General features: G+C 35.4%; 2 protein-coding genes across 10 annotated transcripts in view; one reads left to right on the plus strand and one right to left on the minus strand.

The window, feature by feature from the left end:
• The window catches only part of eps15l1a (epidermal growth factor receptor pathway substrate 15-like 1a), a 55,102-nt gene extending 46,891 nt beyond the window's left edge, over positions 1–8,211 (minus strand). For 7 of the 9 annotated variants that reach the window (XM_058759440.1, XM_058759433.1, XM_058759438.1 and 4 more), the window contains exons 1-8: positions 8,121–8,211; positions 6,772–6,813; positions 6,549–6,638; positions 6,422–6,469; positions 6,256–6,351; positions 6,113–6,178; positions 5,891–6,016; positions 5,684–5,743 (exon numbers count right to left, since the gene is read on the minus strand). In XM_058759440.1, the coding sequence (XP_058615423.1) occupies positions 5,684–5,743; positions 5,891–6,016; positions 6,113–6,178; positions 6,256–6,351; positions 6,422–6,469; positions 6,549–6,638; positions 6,772–6,813; positions 8,121–8,147 (555 nt within the window). In that variant the 5' untranslated portion in view covers positions 8,148–8,211. The remainder of the gene's footprint in view (positions 1–5,683; positions 5,744–5,890; positions 6,017–6,112; positions 6,179–6,255; positions 6,352–6,421; positions 6,470–6,548; positions 6,639–6,771; positions 6,814–8,120) is intronic. The other 2 variants (XM_058759436.1, XM_058759441.1) reach the window with 1 other exon arrangement.
• Positions 8,212–9,716: 1,505 nt separating this feature from the next.
• On the plus strand, positions 9,717–22,128 carry stil (STIL centriolar assembly protein). The gene is made up of 17 exons (XM_058761789.1): positions 9,717–10,041; positions 10,293–10,379; positions 10,480–10,587; positions 13,424–13,539; positions 13,641–13,822; positions 14,895–15,136; positions 15,225–15,308; positions 15,458–15,544; positions 17,705–17,852; positions 18,204–18,313; positions 18,452–18,578; positions 18,671–19,684; positions 19,751–19,886; positions 19,970–20,171; positions 20,315–20,459; positions 20,554–20,840; positions 20,919–22,128. The coding sequence occupies exons 2-17, from the start codon at positions 10,294–10,296 to the stop codon at positions 21,640–21,642; spliced, it is 3,798 nt and encodes a 1,265-aa protein (XP_058617772.1). The 5' UTR covers positions 9,717–10,041; position 10,293; the 3' UTR covers positions 21,643–22,128.
• Positions 22,129–22,592: the final 464 nt, after the last annotated feature.

Here is a 22,592-nt window from a genome sequence, read left to right on the forward strand (position 1 = left end):
TTCCGCCAGGTATGAGACATAATCCTTATTATTCTTTTATCATTATTCTTTTGTTTTTATTCAGCCATTATCAGCCTTTAAACTGGCAATAAAACATTTACCAAGCCACATCGCTTCAATCCCAGTATACATTTACCCAACTATTATCAAAAGTATTTCTAAATAAATCCAAGAAAAAAATTCTTGCAACCTTATGTGAAGTATTATGACAAAATGCATTATGAAGAAGAATTGGACCTGTTCTGCAGCTGCATTAGAGCCAATATTAGCATCATGCTTCATAAAACAATTTATGAGATTAATAGTACACTTTTACTCAGAACTCACTTCAAACCACAATAGAGTTTTTGTAATAACTTCCTTTTGCAATCACATGTGGAATTTGGTCGTTTACTGTTGTTAAAATATGCTATTTATAGCCTTTTATATCGCTGCACAAATTAGCATTTCAGATGTACACATTCTCTAAATAAAATCACATACAGACCATATCTATCGTAATCATGTTTATTATCTTATATAATCTATAGTGGCTGTTGTCATGTTCATTTCTGCTGCTCTGCTGAAACTCATGTTGTTTGTGATGTTACAACCGCCTCTCCGTTCTTAAGTTGCCAGGGATACATTCCAAGTAGGGATGTTCATTTCGGTTATTTTTCCTAACCGACAACTGACGTTCCTTAACCGATTATTAACCGTTAACCTACAAGATTATTTTAAATTAGAACTAAAATTAAATTAGAAGGAATAAGTGTCTGTGACCCGTTAAAAATACTAACATTTGTTTTACGGGGATTAATTTTACATGCGCAAAATTTTACAATTCCGATTATCTTCATGACTAAAAGGAGTAGTTGCTTCCACTGTTAGAAAAAAATAAAAATAAAAATCAAGTGATATCTCCAGTGCCGCACACAGTTTAGCATTCTACCTTGACAATGCAGCCTGTTCATTATCATTTAAAAAAAAAACAATCAGTCAAACATATGGGAAAAGAAAAAAAAAACACTGCTCAGTTTAAATATGTAGTAAAATCTATGCCGTTAAGCGTTATCACCGTACCGCCGTGAAGTTATGCAAAACATTTTGTTTTACGTGGATATTGGAACGCGAGTGAAGTAGGCCTAGGCTACATAAAATGGTCAATAATATTTTGGCATTCAAATACATCGCGAATACGGAAACATTTGATTTTGTGTCGAACGAGAGACCCAACATTGGTTTCAGTTTCATTGAGCCTTAATTCGTTTTGGTTTGTCGCTATAGCTTCTTACATTTTTAATTCTTGTTCTTTTATAGGCTACTTTTAATTGAAAGGATTTGTTGTGGAGTGAGGGGAACTAAAATAGCATAGCTATGTTTACAGTGTTTATTATAATATTTGTAATTCGCGTTAAAATGAAACATCCCTAATTCCAAGTATAATACACATTAGTAAAAGGATCTTTTTAATTTTTATTTGTCTATATACACTTTGGGCGGCCGCGGTACATTAAAAAAACGGTTCTGTAATTTTTCCCACAACTGTATTTTCAAAATAGCCCACTTGTGCCGTTACCCTGGCAACACTGGTTCGCTGTACCCTCGTCACACAATGATAGATAACCTTCCCCGCTGCGATGACGGGAAGAAGTTGGGGTCAAACCTTATCAAGCGATTAATTTGCGTTAAAAAGATATTAACGCGTTAAAATTTTTTGATTAATCGCATGCGTTAACGTTGACACCGCTAATATAAATATATTACCCCTTACATTTTTCACTCTTTGTTATATTGCAGCCATTTGCTAAAATCATTTAAGTTCATTTTTTTCCCTCATTAATGTACACACAGCACATATATATATATATATATATATTTACATTTATGCATTTAGCAGACGCTTTTATCCAAAGCGACTTGCATTGCATTCAAGTTACAGTTTTTACATTTTATCAGCTCTTGCTTTCCCTGGGAATCGAACCCATGATCTTGGCGTTTGCTAAAATCATTTAAGTTCTTTTTTTTTCCTCATTAATGTACACACATCACCCCATATTGACAGAAAAACACAGAATTGTTGACATTTTTGCAGATTTATTAAAAAAGAAAAACTGAAATATCACAAGGTCCTAAGTATTCAGACCCTTTGCTCAGTATTTAGTAGAAGCACCCTTTTGATCTAATACAGCCATGAGTCTTTTTGGGAAAGATGCAACAAGTTTTTCACACCTGGATTTGGGGATCCTCTGCCATTCCTCCTTGCAGATCCTCTCCAGTTCTGTCAGGTTGGATGGTAAACGTTGGTGGACAGCCATTTTTAGGTCTCTCCAGAGATGCTCAATTGGGTTTAAGTCAGGGCTCTGGTTGGGCCATTCAAGAACAGTCACGGAGTTGTTGTGAAGCCACTCCTTCGTTATTTTAGCTGTGTGCTTAGGGTCATTGTCTTGTTGGAAGGTAAACCTTCGGCCCAGTCTGAGGTCCTGAGCACTCTGGAGAAGGTTTTCGTCCAGGATATCCCTGTACTTGGCCGCATTCATCTTTCCCTCGATTGCAACCAGTCGTCCTGTCCCTGCATCTGAAAAACACCCCCACAGCATGATGCTGCCACCACCATGCTTCACTGTTGGGACTGTATTGGACAGGTGATGAGCAGTGCCTGGTTTTCTCCACACATACCGCTTAGAATTAAGGCCAAAAAGTTCTATCTTGGTCTCATCAGACCAGAGAATCTTATTTCTCACCATCTTGGAGTCCTTCAGGTATTTTTTAGCAAACTCCATGCGGGCTTTCATGTGTCTTGCACTGAGGAGAGGCTTCCGTCGGGCCACTCTGCCATAAAGCCCCGACTGGTGGAGGGCTGCAGTGATGGTTGACTTTCTACAACTTTCTCCCATCTCCCGACTGCATCTCTGGAGCTCAGCCACAGTGATCTTTGGGTTCTTCTTTACCTCTCTCACCAAGGCTCTTCTCCCCGATAGCTCAGTTTGGCGGACGGCCAGCTCTAGGAAGGGTTCTGGTCGTCCCAAACGTCTTCCATTTAAAGATTATGGAGGCCACTGTGCTCTTAGGAACCTTAAGTGAAGCAGAAATTTTTTTGTAACCTTGGCCAGATCTGTGCCTTGCCACAATTCTGTCTCTGAGCTCTTCAGGCAGTTCCTTTGACCTCATGATTCTCATTTGCTCTGACATGCACTGTGAGCTGTAAGGTCTTATATAGACAGGTGTGTGGCTTTCCTAATCAAGTCCAATCAGTATAATCAAACACAGCTGGACTCAAATGAAGGTGTAGAACCATCTCAAGGATGATCAGAAGAAATGGACAGCACCTGAGTTAAATATATGAGTGTCACAGCAAAGGTTCTGAATACTTAGGACCATGTGATATTTCAGTTTTTCTTTTTTAATAAATCTGCAAAAATGTCAACAATTCTGTGTTTTTCTGTCAATATGGGGTGCTGTGTGTACATTAATGAGGAAAAAAAATGAAGTTAAATTATTTTAGCAAATGGCTGCAATATAACAAAGAGTGAAAAATTTAAGGGGGTCTGAATACTTTCCGTACCCACTGTATGTGTGTGTGTTTGACCCTGGACTAGAGACCTGCACTCCCGTGGGACCCAACGCAACAGAGTGCGGCGCGGGACAACTCTTGATGGGCGAGTGCGGGCGGGAAGAGACTCGTGTATGTGCGGGATGCGGGAGAATAAAATGATTGGCGGGACTCCCGCAAAATCGAAATTATGTAAACATAAAATGTCTAAAACATCTAAATTGTTATTTATCTGTTGCACAAAAGCAAGAAGAACAACTAATATTAACATTAAAATGATTGACATGCGCAAGCTAGGCAGAGTTTCTATTAATAACATGTGTTTAAAGGGTTGCGCAATGTAGCTAATCACAGACTCAGCTGTTGATTTCTGGAACGCAATGGCCAATCAGAGGTGATTAAGTTAGAATTCACTCACCGCAGTGCTGAAATTGCGTGCTCACAAACCCACTCATTCCAACACACGGAATGTAGACATTGTGAAAGATTCATTGTGCATATGTTCACTGTGTTATAACAGAGCTTTATGAGATCGCGATGAACTGAGCTATCAGCTTTTAGTGATAAAGGAAGCGCTGCTCGCATTCTGCCATGCCAAACCATGCACGCAGCAGCCCATGCTTGCTTTCTGTTAAAAATAACAGTGGTTTGTGAATGTTGATACTTAGCCTAAATATATATACACTGTGTGTATATCAGAGATTGTGTTAGACTTTAACATTGTCCGTCATTTTGACGGACAGGGTCATAAAAATTCCGTCATAATCTATTATTAACCGTCATTTTAATTTTCACATTTTAATTACAATAACACATTTTTAACAATGAACCTACAGGACGAGCATATCGGCTTATGCATTTATTTATTTATGAGAACAGATGAACAGAGACTGTGCGTCACTTTTCATGTTCAACACAGCAGTGACAGCGGAGGCCACTAAAAACCAACAAAAAATGCTAGGGCTGGGTAAAACAAAAAAAAACTGTTTCTCTATTTTACTAGATTCTCATTTTTTATGATGCTGTTTTCAGTTAATGAATGAACCGTACATATTGTGCGTCTCCCATCCAAAAAATCGCAATAGGCTAAGCTTTGCGTTGTTACTTTTGATATGAAACAGTCTCAGAATTCAAATACTGTCCATTTTATTAGGAAATTCAAGCAAGAAATACCGTTTTGGCGCTCTTTAATGTGGTGTGATAGATCGCTGTAGACACCTCAAATCAAGTGAAGCGACAGCACGTTAACTGATCATCTCTTTCACTTTACTAGTGGATACTCGCCTGTGCATGATCAAAAGCATAGCAAAAGAATCGTGACAGTTTTATTTTTTTTCTGGAGGCTTATGATCCTGCGTTCTTCTGCCAAACTGGAGCGCACTCGACACCAACTGGACAGGGGTGGGAATTACGGTTATAAATTACAATAGATCACCCTTAGTGTAATCTGTCAAAGTGACGGACGGCCTTCAGATTTTTCTGTCACTGCTAAAAAAAAATTCCGTCAATGATGGAAAATTTTCAGTTAATGCGACCTCTGGTGTGTGTATATATATATATATATATATATATATATATATATATAAATATAAAATGTGTGTGTGTTTTAAAACTAAATATAAATTTGTGTGCATTAATTATTATTAAAAATAAAAATATAGAAATTATTAAAAATAACATATACATATAAAGATATATATATGTGTGTGTGTGTGTGTGTGTGTGTGTGTGTGTGTGTGTGTTTTAAAACTAAACTAAATATACATTTGTGTGCATTAATTATTATTACAAATATTATAAATATAGATACAAGTAAGATTTGTTTGTGTATAAATATTAATATGAATCATATATTAATCTTTTTTTTTGTATTATTTAGAAAAATTTAGTCATGACTTTTATTTAGTCATGAAGACACTATAAATTGCAGTTATTTCTTCTGGTTCATTCTTCACGATGGAAACTGAAGGTGAAAAGGATCGCATTGCATTGTGGGATATAAAAATCCACAGTTATACCGCACATTTTGCCACCTTTTAGTAGGCATTTCACAAACACAAAAAATTGCATACTGCATGCAATAATCTAAAATCATAGTATGAAGTAAGATATGAGTGTGATTTTATTACATTACAAAAAATAATGACTCACCACTGCAAACTCATCTTTGTCCAAGTGTCCGTCTTTGTCTATGTCACTCAAATCCCACACCTGTTCAGACAGAGTCATTTAATAATAATATTTTTTAATAATTATTAAATTATTGATCAAACTTTTTATTATTATTATTATTATAACTATTATATTTTAATAGAAATATTATCTTACTTTTAATCTCTTAATCTACTGAAATTGTACCTTTCCAAGCACATCCACAGGAAGTTTGGAGTTTATTAGTACTGGTTTGACCTTATCACCAGACAGTAATCCATTCACTGGGGCAAGACTTTCAAAAATACCATCAAATTTGCTCTTCTCTTCAGGCTGAAAGATAAACGTAAAGGATAAACATTCATCAAATCTTTTGTAATACACAGTTACAATGAGAAGCTCATGGGATAAACAATGGAAATATCTTACCCGCACCGCCCAGTGGCTCTCATTGGTTGATGTAACAGAGCTCAGTGATGGGCTACCATGGTCCTTCTAGAACAGGGATGAGAAACCTGTGAGCTTATGCTGCCTGGAAAACTATGATATCAGCTCTCAGAACTGACACTTACAAATTTCGGAGCGGGAACGGGGAGGTTTAGACTGGAAATGCTGATGTCGTGTCCACTCTGCGCACAGGCCACGAGACGCAGAGCAACGTAAAATCCCTGAAAACAAACCACGAGGGATTCAAGTCAGCATCCAGTTTGATGCTCTTATAAACACTGACAGCTTTACCTGTTTATCCAAGAAACCTTTGCCATCTGGATCAGCTAAATCCCAGATCTGAAAAGAGACAAGCAGGTAATTATGGATTATGAATTTCCAAGCATCGTTTCGCAACAAGTTTTACCCGAATGCTAACCTTTCCTAACATGATGTCAGGCAGGCCTGATTTCTTCAAAAACAAGGCAGCCTCCGTAGGTCCAACCCTCCCGGTGTTTCCCGGGTCCACCTTCAAAATCACATACAAAAAGTGAGTGAAATATGGCTTTTTGTTGCAAAAAAGATTGATATATTATAAAAACAGATCACTATGATAGTCTACAAACGCTAAATGTGGTTCGTCAACAGAATTATGGCCTTACCTGTCTGTAAAAGTTCTCGTATACAGGGTTCCCGCTTGACAGCTAACAGAGGGAGGAAAAGAAAGAGAAATAATATTATTTAATAATAATTAGTATTATGATTAGGTAATATAATGCACTGCACTGTTATTGTTAACTAAAGCTGCTGAAAATGGTTAACATTCATTGAAATAAAATAAAATATAAATATTAGATGGAAAAACTTTTGCAAGATGTCTAGTATTTATTAATTTTTTTATTTATTCATTTATTCATCATTCAAGCTAATTCTAAATATGAATAACTACCATATATTATATTAATAACACTAAAATAACACAGATAATGCAATATAATGCTGACGATGATATATGTAATTGTTTTGTATATATTCTAATACGTGTAGTGCACATAAGTATATTTAACATATGATTGAATCCATTAATATGAATAAGGAAGTATATAGTCATGTTACTGAAACGTAATAAATTAAAGCGAAATATAAATATTTTAAGCAACTAAAAATAATAATGACATAAAATTATTTTTTTAAAATAGAAAATATACAAGTTAAAAACTACTATATCACATAAATAATACTAAACATAAATAATACTACAATAACACTAATAAATGTAATATTATAAAATAATAGTTTACGATAATACTAAACAAATGCAATATAATATAATAATAATTTACGTAATTAGTTTTTTGAATTTATTCTAATATGTGTTGTGCACATAGCTGTATTTAACACACAATTCAATCATTATAAGGCAGTACAGTAAGATTACTGATGCTCACTAATTCCCATCACCGCAAACAGCTCAACTAAACTAGCGGTTCAGCACCCGTTATCATATCCAGTATGAGAGCTAATATCTATACTATAATGTTGTTCATTAACCTTACCATTTAGCAACTTTTATTATTGTACGATGAACACATTCTGACATGATGACTTTATATGTAAAGCGCCCTGACAGTTAGTTTTTAGTGCTTATGATGTTCTGATACATTGCGGCTAGCTAGTTACATTAGTTGAACTCTGTTTACTGTATTTCTCATTCATATAAATGGTCCTTATCTTTATATGTTCTTGCTACTGAATCTTCATTTTAAATTTCATTCAAACCTACATTGTTTTTCTCGTGTTTAAAGACAGGCATGCGATATAAAGCGAGCTAATCGGTTAGCAATCTGAGCCCGATTATCGAGGCCCAGGACATTTTCGCTTTAAATGTCGATAAAACGACCCGGTAGCGCAAGTAACGGGATCGATTCGTATGTAATTGTTAGATTCATTTCTACATGCCGGTGTTTTTCCTCTTTATTCCCTTAAAACGGGTGTTTTTAGCTGCTATTACCTGAGTGAGGGTCGCGAGGGCTGCCATCTTTTCCCTGTTGCTGCGGAAACGGTGGGTGAAGGAATGAGGGGGGGCTGACTGAGAGGAGCGGGGTGTTCATCCATTCACACAGACAAGACTTCATAATCATAATAATAATAATCATCATCATCATCTTCATATATTATTCAATTATATAATATAATATAATAAAATATTATTGTTGTTGTTGTTATTGTTGATTAATACTAATAATAATCATTAATCATTAATCATTATAATAATTATACGACGTAATAATAATAATAATAATAATATATTATTTAATAATATAATATCATACAATATTTACATTTAGTCATTTTGCAGACCCTTTTATCCAAAGCGATAAAAGCGATATCCAAAGCGATATTATTATTATTGTTGTTATTATTATTGTTGTTGTTGTTGTTAATAACAAATAATTAATCATTATAATAATTAATAATAATGATGGTGATTATGATATTTATTATTATTATTATCATAAGCATCGTCTTACATATAATAACATATAAAAGCAAATCATATCTTAAGTTATGAAAAAAAGAAAGAAAGAAAATGTTTTCTTGGCAACTAAATAAAATAAAATAAGTTTAAGCTGGAGTAGTAAAATTAAATTTGAAATATAAATACATTAACGTTAAATGTACATATTTTAAAAAATAAGAACAAAGTCACATAACTAAATAATTTAAACTAACTAGAATTAAAATGAAAACAAAAATATAACAGTTAATATGTAATTAAATACTATACTACTATACTGAAATAATATTGATAATGTAATATAATAATGTACATAATTCGTTTTTTCTTTATTTTAATATGTGTTGTGTACTATTTAATATACAATCTACTCCATTTACAAGGCTGTATGTAATAGTAATAATAGGCCTAATAATAACTTACAAACAACAAATAATATATAAAAACAAATTATAACTTAATTAGGCCTATAATTAACTAATTAATAATATTGCAGGTAATTTAGAGAGTTTCAAGGCACTCCTCATTTTTAAGTGGCTTTAAAGATTGAAAAAAAAATGTTTTAACTAAAACAAAATTTGGAGAAACTTTAAAAAACTTACATTTGTTTTTAAAAAAAAAAACTTACCTTTAAACGCAAGCTTTTAACACCTGTCACTAGACTAATAATTTAAACTGAATAGCCTACATTGATCTTCCCTTTCCAACGAGACTAGAACAATTCAACTATAAATGTAAGTATCAGCAACATCTTCAGAATATCAGAAAATTACTTCATTTTTCAAGCAACAAATTTGCAATTTTGTGTGCAGAATATTTTATTACATATTTTAATATTATCTGTTCACGTTGGTCCATGAAATCAGAATAACATTTTATTAAAGGTATTCAAAGCTGTTGACAAACATACTATTGACATTCTACTGTTTGCAATGATAAACAGCTTCAAAAAAACTGAATCCACGTGTACAATACTAAACTATATTCTCATATTATCTATTCTAGCCATTCAAAAACACTCCGCGAGCCAGCGGGTCCGGCTCCTCGCCTCTGATTGGTCGAGCGTCCCTCAAACTGGATTCCTATTGGCTGAGCCGCCCTGCTGCAGCGCCCCGCCATTGGAACCTGGAAACAGCGCCACAATTTATTTTTGAGTTGTTGCGTTTGCTGAATGCTTTCGTCTTGGATATCATTGTTTATTGACAACGACTGGTATTCTCCGTTTTCTGGCACGCTAAACCCGTTCAATTATTAACTCACGGGTCGTTACACGCGGCTTGGCGCGGTTAATGCCGCTGGAAGGACGGTTTTAACACATTTGGGGTCCGTATCCACGCTCACACCCAGCTGGACCTGCAGTGTTTCGATTAAAAACACGACGAAGGCATGAACGAAGCGTTCAAACAGCCTAAAGGTACGATATTATATATCCTACCTCAGTTATAGGAAGCTCTGAACTGTATGTTAAAGGTTTTGTTTTAAAGGAGTGTTTTTAGTATTATTGCTATGTTAGCTTGTAAGCTAAGTCACCAAACCTGCCAAACTTACCAAAACATCATATCTGAGTGTCTGAGATGTTTTGAAAATGCATTATTCGTGCAATTTTCACTGTTAGAGCAGGTTCATTTCAGCTTTAGTTTATTTAAAAAAATCTTATTTCCACAGGATGAATCGTGTACAAGTGGATTTTAAAGGGTTGCCAGCCCACGTCTTGGAGAACGGTATTAGAGCAGAAACCCTTCAAAACCTCAGGTAACTACTGTACATGATTTTAAAACTGTACTGTACATCTGTTTTAAAACCTTCTTGTTGTTGCTGTTTAATAAAAGTAATATGTTTTCACGTTTTTAAGGTCATCGGACAATGTCCTCGCTCCTCTGACATTCCCCAAATCTAAAGTCTCTCTGTGGGATCCAGCTCCCAGTGGTGATGTTGTCAGTCTGCATTTCTCATATTACAGGTAAATCTTTTTGTCAATTATGTTTTTGGATGAACCATATTTTTCATAAAATTGAATGTCACTATCAATGGACAAAAAAAAAAAACATTTTTAAAGTCTGGCAACCCATCTGATTGTATTATTATTATTATTATTATTATTATTATTATTATAGTATTTATTAATCATTTTATATTTTCAGTTTTAGTAATTATGTGCATTTGTCATGTTTATTTTTTAATGTTTATAGTTCTATTTAGCTTGAAGTCTTTTTAGTCATTTTAGTATTTTTTATGTCACCATCAATGTCATGTGGTTGTGTTCTTTATTGATTTCATGTATTAGGGATTATGATGGCAAAATGTATTTTGCATTTAGCCTTATTGCTTCCAATTGTGTGCATATCGCTGTGCTTATTTATAATAGAAATTAAATACATTTTTTGGGGCATGTGCTCTCAGCCATTTTTGCTGATTTTCAGTCTTGCAACCCATACTATTTGAGTATTTCTATACTATTACAGTATTCATGTTTTTAGTTTTTATTTTATTTTTTTTCTTCTATTTTGCTTTATTTTATTAATTATTATTATTTATTTTTTTTGAGTTGTAGTTTTAGTAACTTAGACATTTGTTTCAGGAAGGATCCAAGGCAGCATTTCTCATTTTTTGAACAATAAGTGTAATACTGCTTTAAATTGTTGTTGTTTTTCCCAAAAAAAGTTTTCTGTTTAATTTAATTGCAATTTTGTTTTTTGTTTTTCTGAGCAAAAAATAAATATCATACATTTTTTCCTGATTTACAGAAGACACCCACTAAAATGTCATTCAGTGTAACAATCTTGTCAGGCATATTTACAACAAAAATCAATTTGACATATTAAAAGACTAATTACTTTCACCCCAAATACTAATTAGTTGTAATTTTACATTTTTAAAATTGGTTTTACCCATTTGTCAGTAAGAATTTTTTACTCATTTAAAACACAATAAAATTTAATATGCTCCCTTATTCTTTTATATAATTTAATATGTACAAGTCAGAATAAGCATGTGGTTTGAATTATTACATAAATATTGTGTAACACTGAATGACCATGTAACATTATTTCAACCAAATTTTGACATTTTATTCTCCAAAAGCTTATTCAAAACCTTAAAAGTAGACACTTTACTTGCATTTAATGTGCTTTCTATGGACATTAATCACTTTTGTAAATTTCTTCTGATGCGGACATCTTATATATATATATATATATATATATATATATATAATATTTATTATTATTTATTTTTTTTGAGTTGTAGTTTTAGTAACTTAGACATTTGTTTCAGGAAGGATCCAAGGCAGCATTTCTCATTTTTGAACAATAAGTGTAATACTGCTTTAAATTGTTGTTGTTTTTCCCAAAAAGTTTTCTGTTTAATTTAATTGCAATTTTGTTTTTGTTTTTCTGAGCAAAAAATAAATATCATACATTTTTCCTGATTTACAGAAGACACCCACTAAAATGTCATTCAGTGTAACAATCTTGTCAGGCATATTTACAACAAAATCAATTTGACATATTAAAAGACTAATTACTTTCACCCCAAATACTAATTAGTTGTAATTTTACATTTTAAAATTGGTTTTACCCATTTGTCAGTAAGAATTTTTTACTCATTTAAAACACAATAAAATTTAATATGCTCCCTTATTCTTTTATATAATTTAATATGTACAAGTCAGAATAAGCATGTGGTTTGAATTATTACATAAATATTGTGTAACACTGAATGACCATGTAACATTATTTCAACCAAATTTTGACATTTTATTCTCCAAAAGCTTATTCAAAACCTTAAAAGTAGACACTTTACTTGCATTTAATGTGCTTTCTATGGACATTAATCACTTTTGTAAATTTCTTCTGATGCGGACATCTTATATATATATATATATATATATATATATATATATATATATATATATATATATATATATATATAATATTTATTATTATTTATTTTTTTTGAGTTGTAGTTTTAGTAACTTAGACATTTGTTTCAGGAAGGATCCAAGGCAGCATTTCTCATTTTTGAACAATAAGTGTAATACTGCTTTAAATTGTTGTTGTTTTTCCCAAAAAGTTTTCTGTTTAATTTAATTGCAATTTTGTTTTTGTTTTTCTGAGCAAAAAATAAATATCATACATTTTTCCTGATTTACAGAAGACACCCACTAAAATGTCATTCAGTGTAACAATCTTGTCAGGCATATTTACAACAAAATCAATTTGACATATTAAAAGACTAATTACTTTCACCCCAAATACTAATTAGTTGTAATTTTACATTTTAAAATTGGTTTTACCCATTTGTCAGTAAGAATTTTTACTCATTTAAAACACAATAAAATTTAATATGCTCCCTTATTCTTTTATATAATTTAATATGTACAAGTCAGAATAAGCATGTGGTTTGAATTATTACATAAATATTGTGTAACACTGAATGACCATGTAACATTATTTCAACCAAATTTTGACATTTTATTCTCCAAAAGCTTATTCAAAACCTTAAAAGTAGACACTTTACTTGCATTTAATGTGCTTTCTATGGACATTAATCACTTTTGTAAATTTCTTCTGATGCGGACATCTTATATATATATATATATATATATATAATATTTATTATTATTTTATTTTTTGGTAAGTTTACATTTTTCATCTAATATTTTATTTTACTTTAGTTACTTAAAAAAATTATTTGTTTTAGTTAATAATGATATCTGATCTGAGAATTAAAAAAAAAAAAAAAAAAAACTTTAATTTTATGGCTCAATGTCCTCAGTAACATTTGGTGTATTTCAGGAATCCGAGACTGTTACTTGTGGAAAAAGCATTACGTTTAGCTCACCGGCATGCTAGACAGACCAACAAGCCTCGGTTTTTCTGTTTCCTGCTCGGGACACTGGCAGTAGACGGTGGTTAGTATTGAGAAGGCCTGTATTTGGACAGCCTATAATGACTGTTTAATATTTAAACATGTTGCATCTGCATTTTACTAACTAATATTTTCTTTTTCTAGACGAGGAAGGTGTGATGATAACCCTGGATCGTTTTGATCCGGGCAGAGAGCAGACGGGATTACCTGGAAAAGCACCAACTGCCCTACTCCCCGGAGACATCCTTGTGCCATGTGTATTTGAAGCCCAGCATGCTACTGGCAGCACAGTGCACTCGAGGGAGGATTTGAACATCTCGTTTAAGGTAGTTGATCTGAGAATTGCTGACAGCACATGTTTAATACATAACGACTGGGGCTCTTTCCTCCTGTTTCTGTGGCAACGTAGTAAAGCACAATGGTAATCAACGTAACCTGTCAGTAACAGCTGCCCTGATTGTGACACAGTGTTCCTTAGAGACAGGTGATTATTAGTGTGTTGCACTGCTCCCATCTGGCATGATTTTCTTGGTTTCTTAATTTGCTTTGAGCAGTTCTTAATTTAACCATGGATGTGTTATTAATTTAAGATATTTTATTTATTTTAGACTGTTTAAGACTTTTTAATAATTTTATTAACAATTTTTTTTTTAAACTTCAGGGTTTTTTTTTTTTTTAAAGAAATTATTTTTATTCCGCAAGGATGCATGAAATGGTTCAAAAATTGCAGCAAAATACTTTTACTTCGTTACAAAAATGGGTTTCAAATAAATATTTTGAACTTTCTATTCAGAGAATTCTGAAAAAATACATCATGCTTTCCACAAAAATATTATGCAACTGTTTTCAGTATGATAAAATGTTTCTTGAGCAGCAAATCAGCATATTAGAATGACTTCTGGAGGTTCATGAACACTGAAGACTGGAGTAATGATGCTGTAGTTCCTGAAAATCCAGCTTTGGCATCACAGAAAAAAAAAAATTACAATAAATTTTAAAATATTAAAATAGAAAACAATTATTTTAAATTGTTTTTTACAATATTGTATTTTTGATCAAATAAATGCAGCCTTGGTGAGCATAAGATACTTCTTTCAGAAACATTAAATCATTTTACCTTTTCCAGACTTAATTTTAAAAGTAACTGAAGATATATAATTTTTATTTGTGAATATAAATATTAAACAAATTCATTTAAATTTGTGTTTGTTTTTTTTAATTACATGAATAATTGTTTCTTTTTTTTTTACTTTAACTATTTAAACAGGTTTTTTCTGGGGAATAAAATAAAAATGAATTCTTATTTTATTCCAGTGTTTTTGTTGACATCTCATTTTAAAGTTTTATGTACATTGAGATTATATAGTTGACCACTGATGCTTATTTATGCTCTTTCAGATGCTTCAACATTGTTGCTGCAGTAAAGAGATGCTGGAGTTGTCCAAACTCCTCACCTTGCGAGCTCGTCTCAGCTGCTCCGAGAACATGGACAGACTCACCTTTGACCTGTCTTGGGCGGCTGTCACTTTGGCCTGCACACTAGATGCCGTCCCTGTCCGGGCAGTGCCCATCATCCCAACCGCACTGGCCAGGAACCTTAGCAGCCCTGCAGGTGTGACCCAAAACAACAGGAAACGAGGGTAAGGAAGCACTTCTGTTTCTTTATATGGCCATGTTTTGTCCTCAAAGGCTTATTGTTGTTTTAAAATGTGATGCATTCTGTCTCAGGTTTCTTACCATGGATCAGACCAGGAAACTTCTCCTCATACTTGAATCCGATCCCAAGGCTTACACTCTCCCACTAGTAGGAATGTAAGTACTTTTATTGTTAAGAAATGGTGACTTTCTTACAGCTTTATTTGGGCTGTTGGCAGGTATTATAATTCAGCCCTATTAATTACATGCCCGGAGTCCTGCAAGATGTTCAGAGTAGGTGCGTAACAGTTGTTCTCCTGTGGCAGATGGTTGAGTGGTGTTACACATATCCATAATCCCCTTGTGTGGGCGTGGTGTCTGAGGTACCTGCACAGCTCCGCCCTCCAAGACAAGTGAGTGTCCCATCCATCTGCTGTTTTGCTCTTATGCGCCAATAAGTCAGTTACCTTCAAAAGGGCTCAAATGTAAAGAGAAAATGAAATTAAAATGTTTTGTATTTTTTGTTATTCTGATTAAAAATGTTTTTGTAATCTTTCATTAAATTATAATAATTTTCTGTTAAGAAATTTCAGATTTTGTAACCATAGAATATTAAATAATTTTAGGTCATTTTTACATATTAAAATATTAACCAAATATGTTACTTTTCATCATGTAATCAAATGCTGATCCTGTTATAGAAAGATAAATGTGTTCTAAATGCAGCTTCATTATTTATTTTATATATTTAAAAAATATATACAGGTGCTGGTCATATAATTAGAATATCATCAAAAAGTTGATTTATTTCACTAATTCCATTCAAAAAGTGAAACTTGTATATTATATTCATTCATTACACACAGACTGATATATTTCAAATGTTTATTTCTTTTAATTTTGATGATTATAACTGACAACTAAGGAAAATACCAAATTCAGTATCTCAGAAAATTGGAATATTGTGAAAAGGTTCGATATCGAAGACACCTGGTGCCACACTCTAATCAGCTAATTAACTCAAAACACCTGCAAAGGCCTCTCAGTCTAGTTCTGTAGGCTACACAATCATGGGGAAGACTGCTGACTTGACAGCTGTCCAAAAGATGACCATTGACACGTTGCACAAGGAGAGCAAGACACAAAAGGTCATTGCAAAAGAGGCTGGCTGTTCACAGAGCTCTGTGTTCAAGCACATTAATAGAGAGGCGAAGGGAAGGAAAAGATGTGATAGAAAAAAGTGTACAAGCAATAGGGATAACCGCACCCTGGAGAGGATTGTGAAACAAAAGCCATTCAAAAATGTGGGTGAGATTCACAAAGAGTGGACTGCAGCTGGAGTCAGTGCTTCAAGAACCACTACGCACAGACGTATGCAAGACATGGGTTTCAGCTGTCGCATTCCTTGTGTCAAGCCTCTCTTGAACTACAGACAGCGTCAGAAGCGTCTCGCCTGGGCTAAAGACAAAAAGGACTGGACTGCTGCTGAGTGGTCCAAAGTTATGTTCTCTGATGAAAGTAAATTTTGCATTTCCTTTGGAAATCAGGGTCCCAGAGTCTGGAGGAAGAGAGGAGAGGCACACAATCCACGTTGCTTGAGGTCCAGTGTAAAGTTTCCACAGTCAGTGATGGTTTGGGGTACCATGTCATCTGCTGGTGTTGCTCCACTGTGTTTTCTGAGGTCCAAGGTCAACGCAGCCGTATACCAGGAAGTTTTAGAGCACTTCATGCTTCCTGCTGATGACCAACTTTATGGAGATGCAGATTTCATTTTCCAACAGGACTTGGCACCTGCACACAGTGCCAAAGCAACCAGTATCTGGTTTAAGGACCATGGTATCCCTGTTCTTAATTGGCCAGCAAACTCGCCTGACCTTAACCCCACAGAAAATCTATGGGGTATTGTGAAGAGGAAGATGCGATATGCCAGACCCAACAATGCAGAAGAGCTGAAGGCCACTATCAGAGCAACCTGGGCTCTCATAACACCTGAGCAGTGCCACAGACTGATCGACTCCATGCCACGCCGCATTGCTGCAGTAATTCAGGCAAAAGGAGCCCCAACTAAGTATTGAGTGCTGTACATGCTCATACTTTTCCATGTTCATACTTTTCAGTTGGCCAAGATTTCTAAAAATCCTTTCTTTGTATTGGTCTTATGTAATATTCTAATTTTCTGAGATACTGAATTTGGGATTTTCCTTAGTTGTCAGTTATAATCATTAAAATTAAAAGAAATAAACATTTGAAATATATCAGTCTGTGTGTAACGAATGAATATAATATACAAGTTTCACTTTTTGAATGGAATTGGTGAAATAAATCAACTTTTTGATGATATTCTAATTATGTGACCAGCACCTGTATGTATACATTAGATTTAATAATCTGTTGTTTAGGAAGCCATAGTTTTAATAATATTGCTTGAATTATTTCAGCTTGTTTGTGTTAATCAAAGTAAATCTGATATTTTCCTTGTGTTGCTAGAATCTTTGAAATCTTAGAAATATAATAATATTATTATTATTATTATTATTATTCAAATAAATAAATTCCTGGTTTGAATTTTCCAGAGTGATGTCGGAGGGAGGCGCTTTCCTGGTGGTTCTGTATTCCCTGACTCACCGGGATCCCGAGTTCTACCAGTGTAAGCCATGTGTTGGACGGCAACAAATGAGCTTTCAGCTGCTCACCAGCACAGAGTCATTCACGCTTTACAAGGTTAGCCTGTCTATAGCTTTGTCCTCAACAAATTAAATTTGAATACACCCAGGTCTATAAGAAACATTTTTCTTCTCCTCATGCTACCTGTTCTACTATGTGGGATTTTTTAAAAATTAAATTTTATATAATAAATTCCTCACTCAGCAATTGTTTTGTTCATTTTTGTGTGTTGAATCAGATTTTAGCTGTTTAAGTGTATTTCTAGAGCAATTGTTTTTTTTTTACATTTGATGTGAGCCGTCTTTGGTTTTAGAGTTGTTGCTTAGCTAACATACTGTACTATATAGTTTTTAGGGTTGCTTTTCATAAATTTTTTTTTTAAAATATACTACCTAATTTCCAATATAGAATGTAGAGCCTTCAGAAGGACGGCCTTTACAATTTGAGCTCAGTGCTGAGAACCAAAATCGGGAAACTGTGCTGTTTGAGGAAGTTCTCTCCCAGACTTTGTTAACAGGGTACAGTCTTTTTATTTCTCTAAAAACGTTTTTTTTTAATTGGTTGACATTTATGTTTGGCTGTTTACTGTATCTGACAGAATACAATATAATATAAGCAAGAGGAAATATAACACTATATCCGCTTTGTCCTATCAGGACAACACTTGCAGCATCTTCAGCTGCTCCACAGAATAAACTGTCTATCAGTGATCATGACTCAGGTGTAGAAGATGAAGACCTCTCTCCTCGGCCGTCCCCAAACCCTCATCCTGTCAGTCAGCAGGTTTGTTAACTCGTGGCCTTGCACCCCTGATGTACATCTCTTGTTGGATAACTTCATACCCATTAACTTCCATTTCAAATATTTTTCTTCAGACTAGACGTATTCATCCTTCAGTACCAGAACTCTCTATGGTATTAGATGGCAGCTTTTTGGATGGGAGTGTGGCTAATACACAAGACTCGACTCCTGTCTCTCATAGCCTTTTGAATGTCCAGCGGAGAAGCATTAGCCCTGCCCACCAGGTCCTTTCAGTGTTGAGACCTCCAGAACAGGGTAGCGTCCCTGGACCACCTCCAATCCGAAGACCGCTAACTCCCATCCTCTCTCAGCCAAAAATCAAACTACACCCTAATCCGGGACAACAGACACCGCAACCCAGTGTGAATCGTAAATCACTGCCCTCAATGAAAAGATCAAGAGAAGGCTCGTCAGCATCATCTGCATCATCGTCTTCATCGTCTTCCTCAACAAAGAATGCTGCTTCACCCAATGGCTCTTTTCATCAACAAAGGCAGCGTTCTTCCCAAGGTTTCCCGACCAAACCCCAGCCGATTTATTCCGGACCCCCAACATCAGCTCACACCAGTGCCAGAAAGAGTTCAGGAATGCCTAGCCAGACCCCCATTCATCATCTGTCCCAACACAGGCTCTTCCATAGCACCCCAGCGGCCAACCCTTGCAGCTGTTGCACCAACCAACACAGCCACGTCCCCTTGTATCAAAACAACACCTGGCAAGGGACACCAGCGTATCCCACTGCGGCGCACAATCCTTGTGGTTTTCATTGCGCCACTGAGAGTGTCCCACCTGGGGATCATTGCCTCTCACCATCTCGGCAGTCTTTGGGTTGTCGCATGTCTCCGACTAAAAGTCCTGTTTGCCATCCCGCTGTTCCAGTTCACTACTCCCCATCACCTGGTCCATGTGTCCCCACAGTCAACCCCAACAAAGGTTCTGTTGAACAAGTCCTGCCCTGTCAAGCCCAGTGCTGCCAAGTCCAGTCTAGCCAGGTAGCATGTTTGGACACACCCATGGGTCTTCTTCCTGCCGATGCCTACAGGATGCTTATGGATCAAGAGCGTCAGTTGAAGCTACTTCAACTCCAGGTTTGTATTAATAATGTTTTATCGTTGATCTGTTATTGCATGTGGTTAACAGACTTTCCTCAACAGATTCAGAAACTTCTTGAGTCTCAGAGCAAAACACCTCCAGTATCATCTGCAGAACGTGACACTCGGCAGGAAAGAGACAATCACACGCCCACATCTCCACTGAAACGAACAAGTGTCAGTGTTGCTGTAGGAACAGGTGCTTTGATGGAAGGTTTCATTTTCTTGAATTTGTTTCAAATTCCTTTCAATGTCGTAAAATTTTTGTTGTTTGTTTTTTAGGGGCTAGCTTGTTTTGGAACACCCCTCAGGAGGCCTCCACACATGAGGCCCCAAATCTGGATTGGCAGACTGAGATGGAGCCAAAGTCTGGATGTCAAAATGACAGTATAGTCACTTCCAGACTCGGATCCGAAAATGCATGTCGTTACACTGAAGATCAGAGTACAGGATCTCCTCTACATCAGACATCTCCAAAACCCAAGTAATGAACCCTGTGTTGACCCCTAATGAACCTATAATGAACCCTAAACCATGTTAACGTTCATATCTGATTTCAAAGAGTGTTACGCTTTTGTTTGTTTTCCAGACAATGTTTGATGTTTATATTTTATTTGTCTTTGGCAGCATGTCATCTGGTTTCGGCGCCCATTTGTTTCAGAGTCCAGTGTTGGGAGAGAGTGCTAGCATGTATTATAACTCTCAGTCACAGAGTAATGATCTGTCTGAAAACCGAGAAATGGACAACCCAAGATTTTACAAAGAACTACTGGTATGGCCCAATATTTATAATTTTCATATATTTAATTACAAATTGATGCATTATCAATGTTCAAACCAACTTTATGACTCTATTCCTACTGCAGGGTCAGGTGCAAAGTCGCCTGCAAGACTCCGCAATTGTGGATGAAAAGGTAGCGCAAGACCAACAGAGTGTCCCAAACAGACAAAGTCTGTCCCCTGTAGGCCATCAATCAAAGAAATCACAGACATCTTCCATACCCCAAACTCAAAAAATGAGGCACAGATCCAGTCCACCAGATCAGGACCGTGTCTTAAGTGCAACATTAAGACAGCTCCAACAGTTTGGGGTGAACATAAACTTAGACTCTGAGCAGGTTAAGACGACACGTGCAACTGTGGAAAGTGCCAGGTAAAGACATAATCAATGACTAATCGTTTTATCAAAGCTATGATTAAAAGTCTCGTCTAACATCATTTTTCTCTTCAGTACCCTTGCCTGCATTAACCCAGAGGCAGTGATTCCAAGACTTGCTCTTTCTGAACCAGTGGGGACCAGCATTTGGGGACCAAGCGGCAGTGTAGACCTTAGCCTTGAGGCCAATGCCATTGCACTTAAGTACTTGAGCGATTCGCAACTGTCAAGACTCTCGTTGGGCGGTCAATCCTCCGGCCCACGTCCAGACCCCAGCGCGATTCTCCTGAGAAGACCCGCTACAGAAAAGAGTAGCGTTGGACTCAGTATACTGTCCCCCAGCAATATGTCTCTAGCTACCTGTAAGTACATGAAGAAATACGGACTGATTGAAGGAGAAAACAGCAGTGAGGAAGAGCAAGAGGATGCTGTCCTGGTAGACTCAGCTCTTGGGTGTTCGGTACAGAACGAAACGTCCAAGAATGTGAGCGTTAGGCAAGACCGTGAAGACCAAAGCACTGCTGTTCTCAAAAACATTACAAACAAGCCAGTCGCCAATCTCCACATATCTCCCATTGACTCTCAAGAGCAGTTAATCCAAAACTTGCGGCCCAAAATGCAGCTGCTTATGTGTGGCGGGACAAACCCAGAGAAGGAGAATGATGCAAAGAAAGGTCTGACTCAACGTAGGTCCTCGCTAACTGAAAACCAGAGGACGCAGGAAGTCACGGAGCCTGAGGGGTCAGTTGGAAATTTCCTGGATCTGAGTAGGTTACGCCAGCTCCCCAAGCTCTTCTAAAATGCATCATGGGGGTTTTCCAAACAGATCCCTTTGACACAAAAACTCACCAAGAAATGTTTTGTTTTAAACCAATTCTCAAAGTCTTCCATTGTTTACGTAGTATAACATAATTTTATTTTTAAAAGTGTACAAATTTTTTAATTTTTTTTTTAGTGAAAGCTTTTAAGTATGTTTTACTGTCTTCTAACTTCGTCTTGTCACCTTAATGTGATTTCCTTTCACGTAAAAGTTTTTACATGTTTACCTGCTGACTCCTTATGTGTCATGTACAGAGTAAAGAGCCTTGTATGAAGTGACTCACAGTAAGGCAGTATTGTTTTCATTGTTACTAATTTTAACTCCTTCACAATTTTGTCTTATGGCATTACTTTACTTTTACGTAAAATTGGCACAAACCATTTCAGAGGGAGAATTACTGCTTGAGTTTTCATCCTTTTGTATGTTTTTTTTAAATGACTACATGTACATGTATGTGTTGTATAATTAAATTACATATTCTTTTATATAACTTCATTTTGTGGGTTTTCTCACTGACCATCACATCCTTGTGTTTCTCATAAGGATATCTAAACATCTCAAGACTTGTCAACTAATTAGTAGGTAAATGTTTGACTTGCAAAACACACCTGATGACAAAACTGCACAAGATTTACATAATAGTATCTAAGGGCCAGAACTGGAGTAAGTTCTTTTGAGCTAATAAGTAACCACCCAGAACACCCTAGCAACTGCAATGCACTAAACACCACTTGCCTTAGCAACCGTATTGGAACATGTTAACTTAATGGAAAAAGTAAAAAGTTTTGTTGTGAATGTAGACAAAAGCTCAGATACAACCTCTTTGAGTTTCTCATCAGCCTTTATCAAACATAAAGAGGCTTAAGACCGATAGGCTGAGTTTTAAAACATACTACGCTGCTTTTTTATATTTAAACAGTATTTTGGAC

Source organism: Onychostoma macrolepis, chromosome 22 (genome assembly GCF_012432095.1).
Source record: "Onychostoma macrolepis isolate SWU-2019 chromosome 22, ASM1243209v1, whole genome shotgun sequence".
In the NCBI taxonomy this organism is placed as follows: domain Eukaryota; kingdom Metazoa; phylum Chordata; class Actinopteri; order Cypriniformes; family Cyprinidae; genus Onychostoma; species Onychostoma macrolepis.

Coding starts and splice junctions, on each gene's coding strand:
- stil (XM_058761789.1), top strand. CDS start 10,294: ATGAATCGTGTACAAGTGGATTTTAAAGGGTTGCCAGCCCACGTCTTG. Junction 18,579..18,670: donor CTCATCCTGTCAGTCAGCAG/GTTTGTTAACTC, acceptor ATTTTTCTTCAG/ACTAGACGTATTCATCCTTC. Junction 20,841..20,918: donor GCAACTGTGGAAAGTGCCAG/GTAAAGACATAA, acceptor TTTTCTCTTCAG/TACCCTTGCCTGCATTAACC.